The sequence below is a fragment of the Bos indicus x Bos taurus genome, chromosome 29 (assembly GCF_003369695.1).
Source record: "Bos indicus x Bos taurus breed Angus x Brahman F1 hybrid chromosome 29, Bos_hybrid_MaternalHap_v2.0, whole genome shotgun sequence".
NCBI classification, from domain to species: Eukaryota; Metazoa; Chordata; class Mammalia; order Artiodactyla; family Bovidae; genus Bos; species Bos indicus x Bos taurus.
In genome coordinates this window covers 21,414,010-21,440,896 of record NC_040104.1, presented here as the reverse complement: position 1 = coordinate 21,440,896, position 26,887 = coordinate 21,414,010, and the positions used below count along the sequence as shown (strand labels likewise).

At 49.8% G+C, this 26,887-nt stretch overlaps 1 protein-coding gene across 7 annotated transcripts in view; it reads left to right on the top strand.

The window, feature by feature from the left end:
• The window catches only part of LOC113885942 (m7GpppX diphosphatase), a 116,731-nt gene that overhangs the window by 3,469 nt on the left and 86,375 nt on the right, over positions 1-26,887 (top strand). For all 7 annotated transcript variants that reach the window (XM_027531800.1, XM_027531801.1, XM_027531798.1 and 4 more), the window contains one exon: positions 24,344-24,489. In XM_027531800.1, the coding sequence (XP_027387601.1) occupies positions 24,344-24,489 (146 nt within the window). The remainder of the gene's footprint in view (positions 1-24,343; positions 24,490-26,887) is intronic.

The window sequence follows — 26,887 nt, the reverse complement described above, 5'->3', positions numbered from 1 at the left end:
GCAGGCCACCTGATGTGTACAGAGGTAGGGTATCACTTTCGATCTTTTGTAGTTTTATTACACTTGAACTGAGGGGAAAAGAAAAGCAGAGATTTGGGTTTTTTTTTTTTAATGATTTCTTTTTTGGCTGCCCTGGTTGGCATGTGGGAGATCTTAGTTCCCCAACCAGGGATTGAACCAGCGCCTCCTGAAGTATAAACGTGGATGCTTAACCACTGGATCATTAGGGAAGTCCCAGAGATTTGGTTTTGATCATAAGTATTAATACTTTTTAATTTGTTAAGAAGAAGAACTGATTCATTCTAAAAGACCCTGACACTGGGAAAGATTGAAGGTAAAAGGAGAAGGGGGTGACAGAGGATGAGATGGTGAGATCGCATCACCAACTCAATGGACATAAATTTGAGCAAATTCTGGGAGATGGTGGAGGATAGAGGAGCCTGATGTGCTGCAGTCCACAGGGTCACAAAGAGTCCGGCATGACTTAGTGACTGAACAAAAAGAGGAAGAATATTCCATGCCAAAAGCTAGTCATGCTGTGAGCTCTTTTCCTTTCCATGATTAGATTCAGGAGGCAGCTTTGTGGAAAACATGAGGGAGGCTGGTTGACCTTGAAGGTTCCTTCCAACCAGGAAATCCTGGAATCTGCTTTGCAGCACAGGGCAGTCTTCTAATAGCTTTCTTTTTTTGCCCTCTAGCATTTAGGAACAGCTTGGCTTTACAGATATCCTGCCACAGTCTTTTGGATAGGCGTAGTGTTTTCTGTACCCCCAAGAAAGGGTGCTGTTGTTGTCCTTCGGAAATATATGTGAACACTTGATGTGAGACAAGCAAACCTTTCATCAGTTCAGTTCAGTTCAGTCACTCAGTTGTGTCGGACTCTTTGCGACGCCATGAATTGCAGCACGCCAGGCCTCCCTGTCCATCACCAGCTCCTGGAGTTCACCCAAACTCACGTGCATCGAGTCGGTGATGCCATCCAGCCATCTCATCCTCTTTCGTCCCCTTCTCCTCCTGCCCCCAATCCCTCCCAGCATCAGGATCTTTTCCAATGAGTCAGCTCTTCGCATGAGGTGGCCAAAGTATTGGAGTTTCAGCCTCACCATCAGTCCTTCCAGTGAACACCCAGGACTGGTCTCCTTTAGGATACACTGGTTGGATCTCCTTGCCAAGGGACTCGCAAGAGTCTTCTCCAGCACCACAGTTCAAAAGCATCAGTTCTTCGGCACTCAGCCTTCTTCACAGTCCAACTCTCACATCCATACATGACCACTGGAAAAACCATAGCCTTGACTAGATGGACCTTTGTTGGCGAAGTCATATCTCTGCTTTTTAATATGCTATCTAGGTTGGTCATAACTTTCCTTCCAAGGAGTCTTTTAATTTCATGGCCGCAGTCACCATTTGCAGTGATTTTGGAGCCCAAAAAAATAAAGTCTGACACTGTTTCCACTGTTTCCCCATCTATTTTCCATGAAGTGATGGGACCAGATGCCATGATCTTAGTTTTCTGAATGTTGAGCTTTAAGCCAACTTTTTCACTCTCCTCTTTCACTTTCACCAAGAGGCTTTTTAGTTCCTCTTCACTTTCTGCCGTGGAGGCACTTAGCACTTGTGAAATAGTAGCCGCTATGACTGTTCTGACGTGCCAGGCCCTGTCCTGGTGCTGGGGCTCCAGAGATGAGTGACATACCATCTGTGCCCTCTGAGGCCCGTTTGAGGGAGGTGGCTCCCCGAAGTTACTTGAAAAGGGGGAATAATCCTGTCAGAGTGGGGTCACTGCCTGGATGTAGGGAACAGCGGTCCTTGTCAGTTGGAGCCATGTCAGCCTCATTTCCAGTCCCCAGCAACCAGGCCTACACCAAACCCTCAGTAAATGACCTCTGAAGAGTGGATCCCACAGGCCAGCCCACCCTTTTTTCCCCCCTCTGGGGGCCAAGCATTCCACAGCCACCAGGGGGCAGCAAGGCCACAGTGTTCCTGCGGACCACTCCTCTGGCCTTGGTCCTCTGGCTTTTCAGCCCCACCTCTTGAATCCTGCTGCTGCGGCCAAGTCACTTCAGTCATGTCCGACTCTGTGTGACCTAGTCACCAGCTTATTTCTGAGCTGGCCGCCCGCATGATCTTTGACCGCCCGCATGATCTTTTCTGGTATTTCTCCATTCTTTGGCCAGTTTCTTCTAGCCTCAGGATTTGCTGTTTCCTCGCTTATCTCTTCCAGGTTCTCAGCTGACCACAAGAGCCCACCGTGTCCCCCCTCCCCACCCCACCACACACACCCTGTTGCCCTAGGAGAGCACTGGGGGTCGGAGCCCCACCCAGCCAAGCGCCCAGACTTCCCCGTGATGGGGCCAGGGCCAGTAGGTGCTGTGTCTGAGTTTTCCTGTGTAGTGCAGGGGTCAAGGGCTCAGGCACACCCAGGATGGGACCCTGGCTTTGCTCTTTACCAACACGAGGACCTGAGAGTGTCTGTATTCATCCAACAAATTGGGAAGTTGTTGGCCATGTGACATGAAGAGCTGACTTATTAGAAAAGACCCCTGTGCTGGGAAAGATTGAAGGCAAAAGGAGAAGGGGGTGAGGATGAGATGGTCGGATGGCATCACCAACTTAACGGACATGAATGTGAGCAAACCCCGGGAGGTAGTGAAGGTCAGGGAAGCCTGGCGTGCTGCGGTCCACGGGGCACAAAGAGTTGGACACGACTCAGCGACTCAACCACAACTGTGTGCCCGGTGCCAGGTGCGTCCGCGAGGACCTCGGATAGCGTCTCCTTTGGGCTCACACGGGGAAGGCAGACAGCAACCAGGAGACGCACGTCCACACGACCCAAGAACAGGAAAGGGGCTGCTCGGGCCGCAGGCCAGGAACTCTGCGGACATGACCCCCACGCTGGGGCCTGAGCGATGGAAAGGAACCAGCTGTGCAGAGAGCTGGTGAGGGGGCGGGGAGAATGTTCTGGGCTGAGGCCACAGCACTGGGGGAGGAAAGAGGAAGGGGCGGGGAAGCCGCTGTTTCAGGAGCCTGGTGGGTGGGTGCTGACCAAGGTGTGTGAACCGAGATGAGGCTGAGGAAGTCGCTGCAGTTATTTTCTTGTTAAATTAGGTTAGCACCTGAACCTACGTCAGGATAAGACAGGAAGGGGCATTGTAAAGTTTTTTAACCTCTACCCACAGTGAGAGGATAAATTTTACATTTTGACCCAGCCCAGGGAAATAAATATCCGTGAATTGAAGGGAAAGAAAAAGCTCACAAAGCAACACCTTTACATCGTGCGACATGCTCTAGTATACTCATCTTTATTCCAGTCTCATCTGTTTCCTTTTTTTTTTTTTAAATACTGGTCTTAACCTCCAAGTTAATTTAATCACCACTATTGTGGTTTATGACTCACTGGGATAAGGTATATAAAGCCTTTAGCACAGTGGCATATGGTGTGTATTCACAAATGTTTGTCATCTTTTATTGTTATTTTCCCACCTCTAAAATTACATGAGCCTTAAGTGGAACAATATATGTTACATATATTGTAACATATGGAGAAATGCCTGGCTCTGACCATGGGTGTGTTTCCTTTGTTCCCCCGTGGCCACGTGGCCAGTGTGAGGACCGAGCGGGCCAGGTGGCTGGGTCCAGGCAGGTAGAGGCGGGGTCCCCTCCTGCTCTCGCTCTCACGCTCTCGCACCCATGGCTGGTCAATGGAGCCCTTTCATTGAGAGCTGTGTTTCCTTACCTGGGGAAGAAGGGGCAGACAGTAGGGAGAGGGGTGTGACTCAGAAATCCGGACTGCCTCAAAGAAGGCCATTGTTTTTCTGCTGTTAGAGCAGGGGCGGGGATCTCAGATTCAGGGCAAAAGGCTTCTGTGAGTGAGGGAGGCCGGGCCACGGAGAGAGGGATCCCGGGAATCGCATCATCTCGTGGCTGTAGGGAACTCCCAGAACTCTAGCCCGTGTGCTCAGTCGTGTTCAACTCTTTGCAACCCCGTGGACTGTAGTCCACCAGACTCCTCTGTTCATGGGATTTCCCAGGCAAGAATACTGGAGTGGGTTGCCATTTCCTCCTCCAGGCGATCTTCCCGACCCAGGGATTGAACCTGCGTCTCTTGCATCTCCTGTATTGGTGGGCGGATTCTTTACGACTGGCTCTACCTGGGAAGCCCCAGGAACTCTTAGCTACTGGCCTGGTGTTCCTCCTGTGCCCTGTGCAGAGGCAAAACCCAGGCTCTGGAGAAGGAGCATGTTAAAAGGCCAACCACTCCTGGAAGAGTTTTCCAGGCAGCATAGAAGAAAACTAGAAATAGTCCAGATAGCAACTGACAATAGAGTCTGTAAGTAAATCCTGCATGGACTACTTCTCCATCCAGTGAACACTGAGGAGCTGCGGCTACATACACTCTTCCTGAAGGATGACTTCCCCGCCGCAACCACCCCGCCACCTCCACCCCTCCACCCCCACCCACCTCCAGCACCCCCATTCCCCCTGCCACCCAGAGGGCAAGACAGAAAGTATGAGTTGCAAGATTCCGATTAGATAAGGTTGAAAAACAAGCAGAACTAAACAATACACTGCTTAGGAATGCACACAGGCCTCATGAAACTAGGAAGATAAAAAAAGAAATGATCAACCCCTAATTCAGCAAATGATTATCCCTGTTGGGGGTGATGCAGAGTTCAGGTATTATTTGTTTCTAGGGCTGTGTGCTCCATAAGCGGATGTTCCTTTAGGTCTTTAAATGGAATATAGATTTATGGACATATACATATATTAAATATTGGTGTACTTAGGGACTGAATAACTCTCAACATCTGTACATATGAGAGTTGGACTATAAAGAAGGTTGAGCCCCAAAGAATTGATACTCTCAAATTGTGGTGCTGGAGGAGACTCTTGAGAGTCCCTTGGACTACAAAGAGATCAAACCAGTCAATCCTAAAGGATAGCAACCCTGAATATTCATTGGAAGGACTGATGATAAAGCTGAAACTCCAGTTCTTTGGCCACCTGATGCAAAGAGTTGACTCATTGGAAAAGACCCTAATGCTGGGGAAGATTGAGGGCAGGAGGAGAAGGGGACAACAGAGAAAGAGATGGTTAGGTAGACTCAATGGACATGAGTTTGAGCAAACTCCAGGAGATAGTGAAGAACAGGGAAGCCTGGCGTGCTGTAATCCATGGGGTTGCAGAGTTGGACACCACTTAGCGTGACTGAACAACATCAAATGTATATGTATGTGTATATGTATACATATATGTGAACATGAAGTATTTGTATATGTGTATATACACATGTTAATATGTGCTGTATATTTCCCAATTAAAAATTAAAAGCTGGCAGGCCCTTAGAGAAACTGACAACATACCCTGCTACATTATAGGCCTCTCCCCTCGTTCTCCAGTTTGGTTTCTAGTCACTCTTGCTGAAAGTCAAAGTGTTTGACTAAGGCCCCTTCCTCTCTCCCGGTTTGGGGCACCAGTAGACTTCCGGTTCTGCTCCCCTTCTTCTCCTGCGGACGAGGGAGCCCTGTGGTGTGCGGTGCCCACTCGGGGCCGATGCAGGCAGGCAGAGGGGGATCGCATGTGGACCTCCTGCCAGGAGGACAGAGCTGGCACCAGGCTCCGTGGGTCCACTCCAGCACAGACTGGCACTGGCCTCTCACCCATCCCTTCGGGTGTCCTTGGTGGCCCTCCCAGCGCAGCTGAGCCAAAGGACAAGTGCTGTCTGAATAATGACCCGCGGAGGAAGCCTGGCCAGACAGGTCTTGGCTGGCCAGTCCGGAGCAGGGTGTGGAAGGGCGCCAGCCTCATCGATACGAGAAATAGCCCAGGCTCAGGGCCAGTGGGCACCTCCAGGCCAGGTCACGGAATTGCTCTGAGACTCAGTTTCTCTGAATCAAAGTCCACATCGGGCTTCTATGTCACAGGAGCTTGGAGAACCATCATTTCTCAGCTTTGAATAGAACACAGAGGAGATATTATTCATGTGGTTCTTAAAGCACCTCGGGGCTTCCTGGGTGGCGCTAGTGGTAAAGAACCTGCCTGCCAATGCAGGAGACGTAGAGATGTGGGTTTGATCCCTGGGAAGATCCCCTGGAGAAGAAAATGGCAACCTACTCCAGTATTCTTGCCTGGAGAATCCCATGGACAGAGGAGCCTGGAGGGCTGTAGTCCATGGGGTCGCAAAGAGTCAGACACGACTGAAGCGACTTAGCACAGACGGTTGTTAAAGTAGCACAGGTCATCAGAATTTCGAATTTCGAATGCAGAGTTTGGACCTACTAAATAAGAACGTCAGGAGTAGGCTGGGGCATTTAACAAAGTCACGCAGTCACATGGTCAGATAATCAAATGGCGCTGAGGCTTATCTGGATAGACAGGCTCTAATACCACTCTCCCCAACCCTGGTTCTGCCTTCCAGAAGTGACTACCGTTAAGACAATTTCTGGGATTTAGTGCTTCTAGTGGTTTCTTCCAGACACATAATTGAACAATATGCTTATGCAGCTCTTCCTTGATTTATCAGATTTTGACATTATTGGTTTCCCATGGTGGAAGATGGAAGCCTCCTTTATATTTTCCTCACCCCTCTCCCTCCTTCTCCCAGTTTTTGATATTTACATTATTATTTTCAAGTTGTTGTTGTTTTTTAATTGCCTTTGGAATCCTAAATGTACTGAAATCTTTAGTCCTTATTCCACATACTCTGGGCTTCCCTGGTAGCTCAGCTGGTAAAGAATCCTCCTGTAATGCAGGAGACCCCAGTTCGATTCCTGGGTTGGGAAGTTCCCCTGGAGAACAGATTGGCTGCCCACTCCAGTATTCTTGGGCTTCCCTGGTGGCTCAGCTGGTAAAGAGTTCGCCTCCAATGTGGGAGATCTGGGTTTTATCCCTGGGTTGGGAAGATCCCCTGGAGAAGGGAAAGGCTACCCACTGCAGTATTCTGGCCTGGAGAGTTCCATGGACTGTATATAGTCCATGTCACAAAGAGTCAGACACAACTGAGTGACTTTCACTTCCACATACTCTAAGTTGTATCACTCTGTCAGGGGAAATATCGAAAAGCCTTCCCTTCCCTTCCCGGCACTTCTATCCTTTGCTGTCTGTCAGCTTCTCTGTCAGCTGTACTTGTATTTTCCAGGCAATCCCGAGACATGGAGGCAAACCACTTAAAACCATCCGGTTTTTAACTTTCAGTATAGTATTCAGTTGGGCTTCCCTGGTGGCTCAGACAGTAAAGAATCTGCCTACAATGTGGGAGACCTGGGTTCCATCCGTGGATGGGGAAGATACCCTGGAGAGAGAAATGGCTACCCTCTCCAGTATTCTTACCTGAAGAATTCCACAGATAGAGAAGCCCAGCAAGCTACATGCAGAAGGAAATGGCAACCCACTCCAGTATTCTTGCCTGGAAAATCCCATGGATAGAGGAGCCTGGGGGCCTATAGTCCATGGGGTCGCAAAGAGTCGGACACGACTGAGCGACTAACACTTTCATTTTCATAGTATTCATTTATGTGAGATTTGTGACACTTTATAATAAAACAGACTCTGTGGTAGATGGTGGTGCCCAGCTGTAGGCTAAGATAAGTGTTCTGAGCATGTTTGGGGTAAGCTAGACTGAGCACGATGCTCGGTAGGTTAGGTGTTGCAAATGCGTTTTCAACTTATGATGGCTTTATCTGCATGTAACCCCATCGTAAGGTGAGGAGGATCTGTACTCTGTTTTTGAAAGTACCTAGCCATTTAATTTAATAATCTGTTGAATGGTATTTCCTTTTTTCTTTCTGGAAGTTTTGTTTCTGGAACGCTTTTTCCTGGCTTCAGTCTGGAGACCTAGTTCTTGAGGCATGCCTCAGACTCATAACAGACTTGCCTCCACAGCTTCCCTGGGTTAGAGCCAGTGTCTGTCTTCTGGGCGCTGTGTCTTTTTCATTTTTGTTTTACTCTGGTTTAGCTGAAGTGCAGTCCTTGTTTACTTAAAAAAAAATTGTTTTGGGGGGAGTGTAGCTGATCTACACTGTTGTGTTAGTTTCAGGCGTACAGCAGAGTGAAATCAGTTGTCCGTATCCGGATCTCCACTCGTTTTTAGATTCTTTTCCCGTGTGGTCATTACAGAGTGTGGAGTAGAGTCCCCGGTACTGCACAGCAGGTCCTTAGTGGTTCTCTCTCTATCTGGTGGTGTGTATATGTCAGCCCCGGTCTTCCAGTTTATCCCCCCTACCCTCACCCCCTGGTTTGTTTGTTCCCTACATCTGTGACTCTATTTCTGTTTTGTAGGTAAGTTCATTTGTATCCTTTTTTAAGATTCCACATATAACTGATGTCATCTGTGACTTACTTCACTCAATATGGTAACTTCTAGGTCCATTCATGTTGCTGCAAATTATATTATTTTGTTCTTTTTTAGAAAATGCATTCTGAAGTACTTTCTCAGAAAGAATAAATGGGAGGAAAACTTTTGTTTTGCCCTCACTTTTAATTGATGATTCGACTGAGTACAGTATTTGAATTTATTTCCCCTGCAAACATCAGATGCGTTAATCTCTTGTCTTATAGCATCCATCATTGCTAATAAGATACCCCATGGATTGTTGCCCACCAGGCTCCTCTCCATGGGATTTTCCAGGCAAGAATAATGGAGTGGGTTGCCACGCCCTCCTTCAGGGGATCTTTTCCACCCAAGGATTGAACCCGTGTCTCCTGCATTGGCAGGTGGATTCTTTACCACTGAGCCACCAGGGAAGCCCAGTAAGATATCTAACACCAGTTTAATTCTCATTTCTCTATAGTGAACTTCATTTTTTTCTTGTTGGATTTTCCTGTTTTGTTTTGCTTTATTAGTTTCCTTCTTTGGAAGTGTATAGGATGTCCTCTGTCTTTAGTGTACCGGGGTTTTGTAAGGCTGTGTTTCGGTGAGACTTTTTTTTTTCATTCACTGCTGGGTGCTTTTGGACCCTTTCAGTTTAAAGTGTTATGTCAGCCTTTCACTCTGAACATTTTTCCCTGTCATTTCTTTGGTAATTTCCTCCTCTGCGTTTCCTGTATTTCCTCTTCCTTGAAATCCTGTTAGTGGTTAGACGTCCTGGATTGGTCCTGTGTGCTGGTTCTGTCCTGTCCCTGCCCCCATGTACGTCTTTCCTTTCTGGAGTCTCGTGGACGGTCTTAACATTGTCCTCCAGACTTCCTAGTAAAGGTTTTCATTTGGGAGCCTCATTTTTTAATTTTTCTCCCTCTGGTCCTCTGATTATTTCATTTTCATAGCATCTTGCTCTTGCTTCACAGAAGCCAAATTGGGTTGACATTCTCGGACACACTAATTAGAATTGTTTTAAAAATTATCTCCTGACCCTTAAATGATCCCGTTTCCTCTGGGATCTGGTTCTGGTTGTTTATTTTGGTCATTCTTTTTCAGACGGCTGGCTTTCCCTTAGTGCCTGGTGAATGTTAGTTCAGTTATGTTTATTATTTTTTTTAAGTTTAAAATTTTTTTTCGGCCATGCAGTACAGCTCGTGGGATCTTAGTTCCCCCAGTAGGGATTGAACCTGGGCCCTCAGCAGCAGAAGCGCAGAGTCCTATCCACTGGGCTGCCAGGAAAGTCCTGGTTCATTTGTGTTTAAAAATGAAGAACCAGGCTGATAGTCTAGCAAACTGAGTTAGGTCTGTTGCCCCCACAGGTCTCTCTTGGACGGCTAGCTGTATAGACAGAGAGCAGGGCTTGCTGGCTGGCCTTGCCTGAGTTTGGAGGTACCAGCCCAGTCTGGAGCCCATGTACTCTCTAGTCCACGGTGGCTCATGGACCACATCTGGCCTGCTTCCTTTTGTGAGGCCTGTGAGATAAGTGTGGTATTTATATTTTTAAAGGGTTAGTTTAAAAAAAAAAATAGAAAACTAAGAAGAATGTGCCACAGAGGCTGTATGTAACCAGCAATGCCCCACAAATTGACTGTCACACTTTGTACAGAGAGTTCGTCTGCTCCTGCTCCAGTCAGTTCAGTTGCTCAGTCGTGTCTGAGTCTTTGCGACACCATGGACTGCAACACGCCAGGCTTCCCTTAAACTCATGTCCAAAGAGTTGGTGATACCATCCAACCATCTCATCCTCTGGCATCCCCTTCTCCTCCTGCCTTCAATCTTTCCTAGCATCAGGGTCTTTTCCAGTGAGTCAGTTCTTCGCATCAGGTGACCGAAGTATTGGAGCTTCAATTTCAGCATCAGTCCTTCCAATGAATATTCAGGACTGATTTCCTTTAGGATTGACTGGTTTGATCTCCTTGCATTTCAAGGGACTCTCAAGAGTCTTCTCCAACACCACCGTTCAAAAGCATCAATTATTCGGCTCTCAGCTTTCTTTATGGTCCAACTGTCACATCCTTTCATGACTGGAAAAACCATAGCTTTGACTATATGGACCTTTGTCGCTAAAATAGTATCTCTGGTTTTTAATATCCTGTCTAGGTTTGTCATAGCTTTTATTCCAAGGAGCAAGCATCTTTTAATTTCATGCCTGCAGTCACCATCTGCAGTGATTTTGGAGCCCAAGAAAATAAAGTCTGTCACTGTTTCCATTGTTTCCCCATCTGTTTGCCATGAAGTGTTGGGACCAGATGCCATGATCTTAGTTTTTTTGAATGTTGAGTTTTCAGCCAGCTTTTTCACTCTCCTCTTTCATTTTCATCAAGAGGCTCTTTAGTTCCTCTTTAATTTCTGCCATAAGGGTGGTGTCATCTGCATGTCTGAGGTTATTGATGTTTCTCCTGGCATTCTTGATTCCAGCTTGTGCTTCATCCAGCCAGGCATTTAGCATGATGTACTCTGCCTATAAGTTAAATAACCGGGGTGACAATATACACCTTGACGTATACCTTTCCCAATTTGGAACCAGTCCGTTGTTCCATGTCTGGTTCTAACTGTTGCCTCTTGACCTGAATACAGGTTTCTCAGGAGGCAAATAAGGTGGTCTGGTATTCCCATCTCTTTAAATTTTCCACATTCTTTAAGAATTACCCCTGTTCCAGTCCAAGGGTTAATATCTTTGGAGCACAATCCTCTGTTTTCCCCTGCATTAACTGCCTGCCCCCACGATGGAAGTAGGCCATGGATGAAGCTAGTTGGTACAGCTCTTCTCTAGAGGGGCTCTTTATTATTTTTCTTTTTAAAGAAATATTCATTTACTTAGCTGTACCAAGTGTCTGCTGTGGCCTGTGGGATCTTCCTTGAGGCATATGGGATCCTTATTTGTGGTCTGTGGGATCTAGTTCCCTGACCAGGGGTCAAAGTCAGGTGCCCTTGAATTGGGAGCATGGAGTCTTAACCCCTGGGCCACCAGGGAAGTCCCTAGAGGGGCCCTTAGTTGGTCCTGGTTTCCAGCTCTGTTTCCTGTCCTGCCCTCTGTCCCTGCTTGTTCAGAGCCCACATCCTCTTCCTGGTTCGCGTGGGGAGGCTGGCGATGCGCTGCCTGTGGCCCTGATGGTGGTCCAGGCTACAGCTTCCTCCCCTGCGGTCCTCATCCACTCACACCCTGCCTTCCACTTCCTAACCTTGGGAAATGAATCGCGGTCTCTTGTTTTCTGCTGCTTGCCCCTTCACGTTCCCTCTTATGGGTTTGTTCCTATTTGTATTTCATCACTGCATTGCAGTGGGTTTTTGAAATGTTCCGAGAATCACTATTAAGTAGGAAATGGGGGCCTTCCTCACATGTGTCCGTGTGCCGGGTGGGGCTTAGACCACAGAGACGTTACCCCACTGAGGCCACAGCCAGTGGAGCTAGTGTTGGTGAGCTGAGACAGGCACCTTGTTTCTCCCGAACTCTCTTGCACGCAGAGTGTCCTCAGTGCTCCTGCACGGTGGGTGGGGTATTGGCTAGACATGGCCAGATCCGTAAGATTGTGAAACCTGGGTCCCTCTGACCTAGCATTTCTGCAGGGGTCTGACTTAGGCAGTCATTTGTGCATATCAGAAAGAGCGGGCCAGGGTGTCCATTGTAACATTGTTTGTGATAATAAAAAATGAAAAGTAAGAGCAAAAATAACCTAAATGGCCCTGTGTGTATGAAGGGGTTAATAAGATGAGGTATGTGCGTACTGATTGTTACAACAGAGGAAGATGATCTGCCTGGACTAACGAGGGAGGGTTCTGAGGTCACAGGTAACATAAAGGGTCCTCCCTCTTGTGCTAGAAAAGCACCTTTATGTAGATACGTTCATATACATCTACATTCATTAAATGTCTACATTTATTCTACATGAATATCTACATTCATCCATCAAAAGGCTGGAATAATGAGCACCTTACCTATTACTGGTGATTACTTCAATGAAAAGGATTGGGGGCTAGACTTCTGAATCATTTGAGACTATAATCCTGTGATGTTCTGATAGAGATTGTTTAGGACATTAACCTCTTCCCCAGACAAACCAAACAAAGAAGCAGAGCAAAAGTTTAGCCTGGGGACGTCTCTGGTGGTCCAGTGGTTAAGACTCTGCACTTCCACTGCAGGAGTTGTGGGTTCAGTTCCTGGTTGGGAAACAAAGATCCCACATGCTGCATGGTATGGGCAAACGATAGTAAAAATTATTTTTAAAAATAAATCAACCCAAAAGATGAGGTGGAACTGGGGCCTCTGGCTGTGTCTTTACTTCACAGCCTGAATGCTTGTCAGTTCATCAACAAGTGCTGTGTACTCCCAAATACACTCACTCCAAACTCTGGAGGTTCTTTATACCTGCCTACAGCGACGTACCTGGGAGATGCTGGTGAGGAGCAGGTGGCCATGGAGGGGTGCCGCTGGGATGGGGTGGACCGTGCAGAGGCAGCGCCTCCCACACTTGGAGTCGGGGAGGCAGGTGGGGCCAGCAATGTGGACAGAGCAGCAGAGTGGGCTCCTAGCATTAGCTGGGCTTTGAAATGGGGCTGCTGCTTCTCTTTTTTGTGAAAAAAAATTTTGTTTGGCTGTGCTGTGCCTTATTTGCAGCATGAAAACTTTTAGGTGTGGCATATGGGACTGAGTCCCCTGACCAGGGATCAAACCCAGGACCTCTACCCCCTACACCCCCGCTGCATTGGGAGCACGGAGTCCTAGCCTCTGGGCACCCGGGAAGTCCAGAAAGGGGCTTCTTTTTTTTTAATATTTATTTATTTCCCGGCACCAGGTCTTAATTGCAGCATGCAGGATCTTTAATTGCAGCTTGCAAACTCTTGGTTGCAGCACGTGGGATCTAATTCCCTGACCAGGGACTGAACCTGAGCCTCCTGCATTGGGAGCATAGAGTCTGAGCTACTGGACACCTGGCAGGTCCTGAAAGGGGGCTTCTTTAATGGAGCTGGGGAAAGGTGAGCGAGCCCACGGGAGTCTCTCTTGGTCAGTAGAGGCCACCGAAAGATGGCACAGTTCTGCTTCTCTCCCTGGGTGCTTCAGGGCTTCCAACACTAGCGAGCCAGGGCCCTCTCTAGGGCTTGGAGGGACAATGGGATCAGAGCAAGCAGAAACTTCAAGATGGGAAGTCTCTGCCACCCGAGTAGAGTCCTTGATCCAGAACGGGCTCTGCCTTCCTCTCAGCTGTCTGACTGGCCTGTACTCATCCCCTCTGCCAGCTCCGCTCGGAGAGCCCATGAGTGCAGCCTCTTGTGTGCCCCCGTCTCTTCCCTCCACAGGCTGGAACGGAAGCCTCTGTTCAGTTCTGTGTTTAGGCTCATGGCTTCCACGAGGCTGGGAAAAGCCACTGTGTTCAGAGCCTGTTTAGAAGCAAATAGAGCCTGAGCTGAAATGTGGCCACCACCACGAGGCCTGTGTGTTCTTGTTCCCTCTCTCTCTCAGAGGGGGCAGGACGCCAAGACTCTGTGGCTGTCTTAAGGCTCGAGTCAGCAGAAAGTCCGCTCTCTCAGGGCCAGTGGGCGAGGGTGGATTACCCACGGGATGGCTGCTCCACTTCAGCCTGGGCAGCCCGCTTCAAATCCATGCTTCTCCGTGCGTGATGATGGCCTGGAGTTCCAGTAGCCCTGACTCCCGGGAAGGCCTGTGCCCGTGGCCTTCTCCTCCCTTCGCATCAGCACTCAGGCTGCCCTGAGGCTTGGCACTTTTGCCCCTCTCAGAGTGAAGCCAGGTGATGCCTTTAGACAGGAAGTCAAAATTGAGGCCATATTTTGGGACTCCTGAATAGTCAGTCTAATAGACCTTATAGTCTAGTCTGCTGGACTGCAGAACGGTATCTTCCTGCCTGTGGGGGAAAGGGTCTTGCAGCTCTAACCAGGACTGTCGGTTGGCAGTTCCATTGTCTTGTTAGATAGCAGATCTCTCCCTTCTGTTCAGAAGGACCTTTGTGGAGTACCATCCTGCTGCAGCCGCCCCATATCCGAAGATGTAACCCCTGGGGCTGCATCCAGAGTCACTGAGTTTATGGCCTGGACCTTCGGGTCTCATCAGACCCCCCCATGACCCTCCCGGGCCTGGGAGGACCGAGGAGGGGCAGGAAGGAAGCTTCCAGAGCCAGGATCTTGCTACCATCAGCATCTGCATCTTCCCCCGTCTCCTGTGCTTTTCACTGAGACGGATAATAAGCAGTTTGGAGGTTTGCTATGGGGTGGTTGGAGCTTCCAGTTAGATCCCAACCACACCCTTTGGCGCTGTTTATCCTTGATCCGGATGGAGGTCTTTTCAGGCCTCACTTGAGTACTTCCAGCACCCTCAGCGGGGGACAGTGCACACCCCGCCCCAGGCCTCCTCTGCGGCCTCCAGCCAGCTCTCTGCTCACCATGATGCCAGGGCTGAGGAGTGCGTCATCCAGCCGAGGGAAGTCCCCAAGAAGAGGAACGAAAATGGCAGGTCCTGCGAGACCCCCTTGCCGGCCTTCTCTTGGGGTGCTCCAGCGGGGGGCCCTGCTGGCCCGGGCCGCAGCCCATCGCCCGTGAGGCTCTACGTGGTTCCTGTGCAGGGAGGGGCAGGGTGGGCTTCACACCCCTCTCACGCTTCGCTCTTGCCTCTCCCCTGCTCCCTTGGGCCTGCACATCTGGGTCAAATAAGTTGAAACTGGCCCACGATAATGAAGGGGGAGCCGAAATCACAGGCCTGGCCGTAGCAGTGACCTCATCGTGGAGAAGCCAGCAGCCGCGCTGGAGAGCAGGCTTGTCTGAACATGTGTGTGGGAAGGCGGGCAGACTGTCTGTGGTTTGCATTTTCATGTTTCATGTGCAGCAGCATTTTCCTGGGGATTTGGCTAAGCCCGCTCTGGCAGAGAGCAAGAAAGACAGCTGCGCTTTCCTTCCCAGAGCCCTGCCTGCTTCCCATTTCCGAAAGCAACTGGGCCTTCATGTCTGGGCGGGGTGGCAGGGCTGGCTTCAATTATCGGAGAAGGGCATTCAGGAGACCCTCACCAAGGTGTGCCAGCCATGGGCATGCTGGCCCACTCCTCAGGCTGCGGAGAGAGAGAGCGGGTGTGGAAGGGCTGGCTGCCGTCACCTGGGGCGCGTCGCTATGACCCTTCCCACTGCCGTAGCGTCCTTACAGAGAAAGAACGGCTGCCCTGAGTCCTACAAGGGCTGCAACCACCCCGCCCCAGGCCTCCTTCCCCACCGTCCCGCGCTGTCAGACTGGGAGGGTGCCGGGGCGCTTGGTACCACCCCCGGATGTTGAATGAGTCATGGATCTCTGTTGTGAGGGGGGTCATCCTCACCCATCCACCCTCCCGTCCGGAGCCCATTCCAGCCCCGCCTCTGGCTGCACACCCTGTGGGGGCTGCTCCTCAGACAGCCCCCCCACGCCGGAGGGGAGTGTGCCCCCACTTCCTGCCCTCCAGGGGGCACTGTGGCCAGCAGCCCGTGGTCGGCCTCTGCTCACGCCGACGTCCTCCCAGACCTCCCAGTCTGCAGCTCCCATTGCTCTGGCTCCTTGCTGAGCTCTTCGGTTTTGCTGACAGCTGTTTCTGTGTCTCCGGGAGGAGCTGGAACGAATCGTGTTTCTCCAGTCTGACAGGGCTGCTTTTTGGGGAAAGTGGCGGCACCACAGGTTTCTCAGGAAAGGGCCTGAAAAGGGCTAGCCCTGCGGCAGGGAAAGCCTTGTTGCACAGAGAAGTCAGACCGCTGGGTTTAGGTCTCAGCTCCACCCCTTGCTGGCTGTGTGGCCTTGGGTAACTTACTTAACCTCTCTGGGCTTCGGTTTTCAGGAGCAGCTTATTTTTATGTTCTTAATAAATGTGTTATAAAGTGATCCATAGTTGTTTTAGAAAATGGAAAGTGAAAGTTGCTCAGTCGTGTCCAACACTTTGTGACCCCACGGACTGTAGCCTGCCAGGCTCCTCTGTCAATGAGTACCCTGAAAAACTAATTTTAAAAATTACAGTTACATTCAACTCGACTGCCCAGAGATAGGTCACATCTTAGAACATGTCCTGACTTTTTTGGACTGTTCTCTGTGTGCACTTCTGTGCGTGTAGTGGTCCATGCACTCACGCTTGTAACAGTAACTTGGCACAGTATATATTCTGCTGTGTAGACCGTGTCACAGTTCATTTCGGGTCTGTTTCAGGCATGGCACACCCAGTGCACAGAACAGCGTTTCTGCTCTCAGGGAGCTGAGGTGCGTGCAGCTGCAGGGCGGGGAACATAAAGAACAGATAAATACGCCAAGTGGCAGTAAATGGCTAAGAAGAAAAAATAAAGTACGAGGAGGGAGACATAGGACAGGAACCTGGGCTTCCAGTTAAAAGTGGGCAGTTCAGGTGCCCAGCTGCTTCCTTTAAAACGCTCACTCAAAAGGGCTTCAAACGATTTGCCTTTAAATAAAGTTAACCCATTAAGACTTGAGGGAGAGGAGACAAACCAAGGAGGCGAATGGAGGAGGAGGAACTGGCGTGGCAGGTTGGAGAGGGTAAACCTGAGCCGGCCAAGGGGAATGCGAGCCACAGCCACTGAAATCCCTTCTCCACTTCACAGGACTGGTCATCGCTGGAGAGGTTAAAACGGAGGGTCTAGAGATTTTTGGTGTCAGTGGAGTCGTGGCACAGAAATGCAGATGGTTAAGTAGCAGTCCGCAGATTCGGTGAACCCTGAGAGGAACCCTGCCCGCCCTCCCTCTGCCCACCTGCTTCTCTTCCTCCTCACTCAGTGCTATCTGCCAGGCCCCTACCTCCGTGTGTGAAATTGGAAGAATTTTCTGGGGAATCTGAGCAGCTCAAGAGAAAAGACTTCAGCTCTCAGGGGCTCTATCACGTGCAAAGGAATAGCCTGATGGTCATGAAGCTCTCCTGTGTCAGCAGGCTTCCCTCCAGCATCTTCACACTCTAAAATATGAGTGAGCGGACAGGCCGGTTGGCCAGACTTTTGAGTAATGCCTCAGTTGAAAAAGAAGAGGCAAGGAAAAGGAACCAAGGACAAGAAAGAGACTTGGAGGAGATAGAAGCTATTTGGGAGAAGAAATTTTCAAAGATATCATTAATCTCAGAGAGAAATTATAAAAGCAAAGAAAGCAAAAGATTAGACAAGGTTAAACTCACTCTCAAGGTAGGAAACTTTATTTAAGTGTAGCTCATTATGTTTCCACATAGCCCAGGCCTGAGTCATGAAGTCTTCCAGACATGGAGATTAAAACATCATGGCAGGGGGGAAAAAAAAAAGCAGAAGAACAAAATACTACTAAAAAGGAAGTTTTTAAATGCTCTTAGAAATTGAAAGTATGGCGGAAATGGAAACAGGAGATGAAGAACACTTTCTGAACAGTAGAGCAGAAAGATATAGAGCTGGAAACGAGAGAGAAAGGAAAACTACAAGACGAATCAAAGAAGTTAAATATCTAAATAGTGTTCCAGAAAGATAGGGCTTGAGAGAGTGGGGAAGAAACTGATCGAAGAAATGGGTCCCAGATATGTATACCTATGGCTGATCCATGTTGATGTATGGCAGAAACTAATCACAGTATTGTTATTCAGTATCCTCCAGTTAAAAAAAGAAAGAAATGAGTTCCAGAACTGAAGAACATGATTTTCAAGATTGAAAAGGCCTGGCACTTAGCCCAGCTTGATGGATGGAAATAAACCTGCTTTACCACCATCAGTACAGTCAGGACACGGGCCAGAGAGGAAAAAGCAGGTCAGTACGCAGGCTTGGGATCAGAGTGCCTCAGACTTCTTAATAGCAGCAGTACAATCCGGAAGGTTGCAGAGATTGCTTTCAGACTTGGAGGGTCATTGCTATCCTAGAATTCTTTAGCTGAGCTCTTTGTTAAGCATGACAGTAGAAGACAGACCTTTTCAGATGTTCCAAGCCTTTCAGTGTATCTTCCTTGTGCCATATCGCTGGACACATCTTGAGTTTGTACTTTAGTTCTTGTTGCATGGTCCCCAGACCAGTGGTAGCATCTTCTGGGCACCTGTTAGGCATGCAGGGCTTCCCTGGTGGCCAGTGCGGGAGACACAGGTTCGATCCCTGGTCCGGGAAGATCCCACATGGCTGTGTGCCGCAACTACTGAGCCTGTGCTCTAGAGCCCGGGAGGCTCAACTACTGAGCTCACGTGTTGCAGCTACTGAAGCCTGTGTTCATTTGCCACAACTAGAGAAAAGCCCACACAGCAGCAAAGACCAAGCACAGCCAAAAATAAATATAAAATTAAAAAAAAGAAATGCCCCACCCCAGGCGTCCTGATACACGCTTAAGCTTGAGAAGCACTGCTTCAGCAAAATGAGGACAAGGATCTGAAAGAGGAAGATAGTGGATCCGGGAAACCAGGTACCCAACACAGCAAGGGGGAGGGCCCCTCAGGATGGCAGTGCTCGGAGCTCCCAGGCCACAGCTCTGCATGGGGCACCTGCAGGCTCGGGTCACGGGCTCTGTGAACACACCATTGTCCTTGTGTCTGATGAATTTTAACATCAAGAGGAAACATTTATAAAAAGGGAAGTCCTTGTGGGGATAAAACTTGTGTGACGAGTTTATAGAAAAGTAAACAAGTAAATGTTAACTCTGTATACCAGAAGTTGTGCTGCAAGGAAGAATACTCATGGTGTATTCTTCAGCAGTGGACAGCATTTACATCATCATAATGGTGTTGATAATGCTGAGTACTGATTTATCCAAAATTGTGATCTGATTGTGTTGTGAAAATAGGGTGGAGAAGAGCATGTGTGCATGTATACATGTGCACTCACACTCTTTGTAGAGAGCTGATTCTTGTTGTTCAGTTGCTAAGTTATGTCCAACTCTGTGACCCTGTGGACTGTAGCACGCCAGGCTCCTCTGTCCTCCACCATCTCCTGGAGTTTGCTCTGATTCATGTCCGTTGAGTCAGTGATGCTAGCTAACCATCTCATCCTCTGTCATCCCCTTCTCCTTCCCTCAGTCTTTCCCAGCATCAGGGTCTTTTCCAATGAGTTGGCTCTTCCCATCAGGTGGCCAAAGTATTGGAGCTTCAGCTTCAGTATCAGTTCTTCCAATAAATATTCAGAACTGACTTCCTTTAGGATTGACTGAGAGCTATCAAAAAAAAAAAAAAAAAAAAGCTAAATCCTTATCTTCCCTAATGGGAGATTAACTAATAAAACTGAAAAATCAAAGTGAAACAAGATATAAAAATATTTGTAATTTGGAACTGTGGAAGTATGAGACAAAAGAAATGGCTGAAAGAGTTGACATTGGTGCTCGGGAAGGAAGCAGAAGACATTTAAAAACAAGCTTTGTTTGACTTTTATGTGCAAGATATACCTTAAAACTAAAAATAAAACCAAAGTTTGAAAAAGCATGATGGGAAGGGAGGCTCTGACAAGGAAGCTCTCTTAATAAACTGTGGTCATTTTTGAGAAATGGGTTTTAGAGTTTTTTGTTTGTTTTTGTTTTTTAAGAATGTCAGCAGGAGGGCAGGGTCAGGAGATTCCTTGTTGCTTCTTTAGCCACTGGGAGATGCTTCTGGGCTGGGAGGTGCCAGGAACTTCTCATCCTGGGCAGGGGGCCCCTTAAGTCATTTTGCTGAATGGGGTTTGCAGAGAGGGTGCCAGGCAGGTGGTGAAGCACCGTCTGCTGACCTGCGGGGGCCGGCCCATGGTGCCAAGGCCAAAGCCCAGCCCTGGCTTCAGCTTCCCTGTGAGCAGCCCGGGCACCAGAGTGAGACCCGCCTCACACTGGCTGTGGCGAGTGAGTGGGTTCATGGGCACACAGGGCTCAGAACAGTGGCTGGCACTTCTGCTGGCGGTGAGCGGCCAGGGAGTAGAGGGTACCCACACCTTTTTATTTATATTTTGAAAAAAATTTTCAACCTTACAGAAGCACTGTAGAAATAGTACAAAGAACTCCCTTAATAAAAGCTCTTCAGGGGACTTCCCTGCTAGTCCAGTGGTTAAGAAACTGCCTTCCAATGCAGGGGACTCAGCTTCGATCCCTGGTTGGGGAACTAAGATCCCACATGCTGCAGGGCAACTAGGCCCACGCGTTGCAACTAGAAAGGAAGACCCAGTGAAGCAAAAAAAAAAAAGGCTTTTTTTTTTAAATCACCATTTGATAACATGGCCACATTTCCTTTTTCTCTCGCCACATACACATACAGTAATATCTTGTCACCATTACCTCTGTTACTGAAAAGTAAGTTGCAGACATGGTAGCCCCTCATCGCTAAACGTGTCAGTGTGTGTCTCCCAGGAACCAGAGTAAAATGGTCAATTTGGGGAACTTTCACATTTATACGAAACCATTGCATGATGTGGAGACCGTTATTAACCTTACTGCTGTTTCAATGCCACTTTCAAGCAGGAAACTTCCCCTGCCCCATCCTCCGCAGTCCACGATCCAGTCCAGTCTCCAGTGTCCTTTAATCTGGAGCAGTCCCTTAGCCCTAACTTTGACACCTTGGAGGAGCTGGGAAGCCACTTGTCTTATCGGGTGTCCCTGGGTTTGGGAGGTGATGTCACCTTGCAATGGGATACAGGTTACGTTGGCAGGCGCCCCACGGCACAGGCTTCCCAAGTGACCTCAGTGGTAAAGAATCTGCCTGCCAGTGTAGGAGACTTGGGTTTAATCTCTGGGTCAGAAAAATCCTCTGGGGGAGGAAATGGCAACCCATTCCAGTATTCTTGCCTGGAAAATTTTACAGACAGAGGAGCCTGGTGGGCTGCAGTCCATGGGGTCACAAAGAGTCAGACATGTCTGAGCAGCTGAGCACGCACCTCAGCACAGCTCAGGAGGTCTGTGTGGTCAGTTCATCTCACAGGGATGATGCTCTGGTCACTTTGTGTCCCTGTCTGCAATTAATGAGTAATCTCAAGGGAGCTGTTTTTGAGGCCCTGGGTCGATATCCTGTCCCCTACCTATTTTCATCTGATATTTGAGTGTTTATCAGGCCTTGACTCTTGACCAGATTCCTCCTGAAGCTCAGTTGCAGGTCATTTGGATAAACACCAGAGCTTGCTTTTGGCTGCCAGTGAGAAACTTAGCATTGGGAAATATATTGACTTTTTTTTTCCCCCCAGAGAGGTATTATTCCATTTGGGATAAGAAGTGCACTTCCTGGGTTTAAAGTCTAAAAAGGTTAGATTCCAAAAAATAAGAAGGTTGGATTCATTCTTTTGTTTGTTCGGTATTTGCTGAGTGCCTAATGTATACTTGGCTCTCTTCCGGGTGCCGGGGATAATGCGGTAAAACAGGTAGACAGACACCCCTGGGGGAATCAGGCAGGAAACCTGTCCTCCGTGGTCAGGTCGTGCAGGGCGAACCCCAGGGTGTGGTGAGGTCAGGGGTGCTGTGCTTGGACGGAGACCTGAGCGGGTGAAGCAGGGGAACAGGTTCAAGGCCTGGAGATGGGAGTCAATGCAGGTGTGAGGAGGTCACTAGGAGGTCGCTAGGGCTGGAGCTGAGACGGCGCGGGGAAGGACGGTCAGCGGGGTTGCAGGGAGGCCTGGGCGAGACTGGGGGGCAGTGTCCATCTGCATGCCGGGAGTGAAGGTCTGACTGAGACCCGGCTGGGAGTGATGACTCTTTGGGGCTCAGAGCGCAGCAGGGCAGGTCTCCTCTGGGCAGAAAGGAGCAGTTGGACGGGGCCTTTTCATTCTTCCCTGCTGCTCAGGAGAGGACAGGAGGGGCCGGCCTGGTGAGGGGCCCGTCTCGCCCCCTTCCCAGCAGCTTGGACAGTCTCTGGCAAGCCTTGGCAGGTGGGCACGCCTGCAGGCCCTGTGGGTTTCCGGCCTGGAATGGCCGGGGAGACCGGGCTGAGAGCCCAAGGCGGTGCGTGCGTTGCCAGTGGGGCACGGCTCTTCTCCAGGTCGTCCCTGCCCGTCTCCCCATGGGAGGGAGCGCCAGGGCTCACAGCCTTGGTCCCCATGCCCCACTCAGGCGACCCAGAGGAGTAAGCTGAGGACGTTCGCGGGGGACTTTTCCGTGGGGGTGCAGGTGGGATTGCTGTTCTAGAGACTTCCCACCCTCTGCTCTTTGGCGTCTCAGGTGCCCGAGGTTACACAGTCAGGATTTGAACCCGGCTGATGGGTGTCACAATCTGGCCCTTCTCCACCAGGCTACACTGCTAGGGGCCAAGGGGGTGACATCCCATCTATTTCAGGCAGTCCCCTGCCTCCTGAGATCTTGTTTGTGCTTGATCTTTGACCTCTGGCCTGTGACCCCTGGACTGTTAGAGGGTGGTGGGCGTGAGAAAGGCCCCGAGGGTTGTGACAGGCCTCCGTGCCTCCCTTTCAGGGTCAGATCAGAGATTCCCAGGAAGTGGGGTGACATTTACTTAGCGCCTCCAGTGGCTCTGAGGAAACACCTTAATGTTTACAGCCACACTGTAGGCTCGGTTTTATGACCATCCTTAACTGATGAGGAGGTTGAGACTCCGGTTAATGACACAGCCAAGGTGGCGCAGCCGGGAAGGGGAGTCGTGTGTCAGCCCGTGGGCCTGCTACATCTGATGGGCCCTTGGTCCTTCTGGAAGTCATGAAAGTGCTTGACATGGCACCTCTGGACGCCCACCCTGGGCTGGGCTGCAGCACAGCGATGCTGGGCCCACAGGCAGGGGTGGAAAGAGCATGGACCTCAGGGCGGGAAGACCGTGGCTCCAGCCCTCCTCTGCCCTGCCGTCCCAAGCCCGTCCCGCAGCGTGGTGTCGGGTACGTCTGGAGTCCCTGTGACCTCGTCCCTCACCTGTGGAATGAGCATCACCTGCATCCTAAGACCAGACGTGCGTGTGTGGGTCGTGGTTCTCAGCTGGGTCTTGAGGTGTGTAGGCGAGCCTGAGAATCTCCCGGAGTGTGCGGTGCCTGTGCTGGGCTGCCCCCTCTCAGGGGCTCCTCCGGGGAAACACATCTGAATCTGGCATCGGGGAGGATGTCGGTCTTTTGAGAAACATCCCAACTGATTTTTAAGACACCGTTTCCTGCTTTTCGGATCTACATTCAAGCTGTTGCGGCAGATGCTAATAGAAATAGGGAAAAGGACTTAACCAAAACCAGGTGTTGCTGGACAAGGACCCTAGCCTGGAGTCTCTTTAGGAAAACGACCAGGTTTCCTTGCGATGAACACAGTGCTTCTCAACTAGGGGGCAGTCCCCCCCTCTGGGGGCATTTGGCAATATCTGCGGCATTTGTTGTAGTTGTCACAACTGGAGAGAGGGTTTGACTAGCATCTGGGAAGCCTGAAGTGCTGCTCAATAGCCTGCAGGGCACAGGATAGCCCCCACAGCAAAGGATTACCTAGGCCTTGATGGTGCCAAGGTCAAGGGTGAGTAACCCTGGGTTGAGAATAGCCAGTAGTTAAATAGTGTTGCTTATGTGTCAGACGTTGTTGGTCTAAGAGCTCCTCGGGTATTGACTTGCTAATCCTCCCAACCCTCTGACGCGAGCTGTTATTATCCTGAGCTGACAGATGGGGAAGCAGGGGCACAGGGAGCTTAAACACCTGGACGCAGGTAGGGGTCCCGAGGAAGGAGCAGGCAGGACGAGGACTTGGCTTCCCAGGCGTCTGTGCCTTCCCCCCCTGCATTAAGGGAGTCTGACTTTAAACCAGATTTTCAGCTTTGGGTTCAGAAGGCCACATACTGGAGCGTTTGCTATGTGAGAAGAGTCAGAAACCTTTCATTCCTGTGCCCAGAAAGTAAGAGAGAAGGGCTGGGGTTAAGGGTTACGAGGGGCCCCATGATCCATCCATGAACATCTTATGTTTTCCATATTCTGAGAGTGATTCACCTTCATGAATTTAACGGCATGAGACGCCTCATGGGAGTGGAACACAGGTGAATCATAACTTCTTAGCGTTCGGCTCCCGTCACTGGGGAATCAGAGACGAGACGGTGGCCGCCTCCTCACTGCGGTGCCAGGGAGGCTGGAGGGTAGCAGGACTGGGTGGAGAGCGTGGCTGACCGCGGCCCGGGCTGTGCTGTGTCTTTGCAGATGTGAAGACAACCGTGGTTTACCCTGCTACAGAGAAGCACCTACAGAAGTATCTGCGCCAGGACCTCCACCTGGTCCGAGAGACAGGAAGCGACTACAGGAACGTCACCTTGCCCCACCTGGAGTCCCAGAGCTTGAGCATCCAGGTACCAGCCACCACCAGCTCAGGCAGGCTCCACGGGTTGCACGCAGAATGCTGTCCCTGAGGCCAGTGTTTGTCTTCTCAGGCGTCGGTCGAGATGGTCCCAGGGGCTAGCAGTATCCCTGCCTTCACGCCGCTTACCTCCTGTGCAGGCGTCAGATAGGACACGGATGTATATGTAACCACACCAGACGTGAGACTTAGAGTGCTGTGGAGAGGAAAGGGCAGGATAAGTGGCATAGAAAGTGCTGGGCTCAGGCGGTCGTGTTTTGCGGAGGACAGTCATCTGCATGGATCAGGGAACTGACACTGGTCTCGGGCACACCACCGAGGCAGTCTGGGATCTCAGAGCAGTCCAGTCCCTGGGAAGAACTTCTGGCTACTCTCTAGTAGTGCTGATGCGATCTCAAGAATGGCTTACCCAGACCAGAGGTCTGTAAATGGTAAACAAATGCTGGTTAGGCCTCCCCATCCGGGCGCTCATTCCTGGTTTCACCCACAGTTAGCCAGCCTCCACGAGTGGAGTCCCAGGGGAGAAACTTCTCCTTCCCTTTCGCCCCCTGCATCCATCCTGGGGGGCAGGAGCGGGGGGAGGGGATGGTTGCACAGCCTCTTCTTCCAGGGCTGTGTTCACGGGTTGGAAGCATCTTCAGAGTGTATTCAGTCCCTGGGCCAGACGCAAGGCCATTTCGCTAGCAGATCTGATTCTCCTTGGGTCTGTGCCCAGCACCAACCAGAGCCTTTCCCGAGATTGGCCCCATGTGCATGCTCAGGGTTAATGTGATGGATGAGCTGTTTTCCTATCCTGCCTCTTTATCACTCACTCCCGTTCCCTGAGCATTTGTACGTATTCCAGCCGAGAGTGTGGCCACGGTGGGGCAGGGTGTCCTGATATGGGAAGCTCACAGCCATTTCTCCCAGGCCCAGAGGAAGGGAGGGTGTCCTGAGTGTGGGGTCCTGCGAGGTGGATTGTCCTTGGGAGGAGGAAGGACAGGAGGCAGACAGGGGCTGAGGGAGGTCCCACGGGGAAGACCTGGCCAGGCTGTTAGCCGTGGTCCCACACAGGATTTGCACAAGGCTTCTCTAGCTCACTCTGGCTTGATTATTTTTCCGTTTTTTAACAAAGACATCCAGCATTTGTTATGTCTTCTAAGTAGTAAGGAAATTGGTCTCCATCTTTCCTAGAAAGCATCTTGGATCGTGAAGTGGATGTCCTGGAATGTGTGTTTCGCTGCACTAATTGCACATATATGTGATTAAAGAGAGGAAGTCCTTAATACAGTTTCGGCGTGAGTCATATATGCATCTTCTTAAAGACCACTGTACACATCCTCTTGGGAAATAACTCTACTACTCTCCCCACTTCTGGGTGACATGAGTGTTCATGTGTTCTTTGTTATTTTAAATTGGCCGAGCTGTGTGGCTTGTGGGATCTTAGTTTCTTGACCAAAGATTGAACCCAGGCCCTCAGCAGTGAAAGCACCGAGTCCTAACCACTGGAGCGCCAGGGAATTTCCCCATGTATTCTTTTTTGGCTGTTTCTAGCAAGTTTACAAGCACTCAGCTTAATTGGCAATCAGTTCAGTTCAGTCGCTCAGTCGTGTCCAGCTCTTTGCGACCCCATGGACTGCAGCACACCAGGCCTCCCTGTCCATCACCAACTCCCGGAGTTCACTCAGACTCATGTCCATCGAGTTGGTGATGCCTCCAACCATCTCATCCTTTGTTGTCCCTTCTCCTCCCGCCTTCAATCTTTCCCAGCCTCAGGGTCTTTTCAAATGAGTCAGTTCTTTGCATCAGGTGGCCAAAGTATTGGAGTTTCTGCTTCAGCATCAGTCCTTCCAATGAATACTCAGGACTGATTTCCTTTAGAATGGACTTGTTTTATCTCCTTGCAGTCCAAGGGACCCTCAAGAGTCTTCTCCAACACCACAGTTCAAAAGCATCAATTCTTTAATGCTCAGCTTTCTTTATAGTCCAACTCTCACATCCATACATGACTACTGGAAAAACCATAGCTTTGACTAGACAGACCTTTGTTGGCAAAGTAATGTCTTTGCTTTTTAATGTGCTGTCTAGGTTGGTCATAACTTTCCTTCCAAGGAGTAAGCGTCTTTTAATTTCATGGCTGCAGTCACCATCTGCAGTGATTTTGGAGCCCAAGAAAATAAAGTCTCTCACTGTTTCCACTGTTTCCCCATCTATTTGCCATGAAGTGATGGGATCAGATGCAATATATGTTATAATGAAAACTGACCTCTTCCAGTCCTGTGGCCACTGCTGAGTTTTCCAAATTTGCTGGCATATTGAGTGCAGCACTTTCACGGCATCATCTTTTAGGATTTAAAATAGCTCAACTGGAATTCCATCACCTCCACTAGCTTTGTTCATAGTGATGCTTC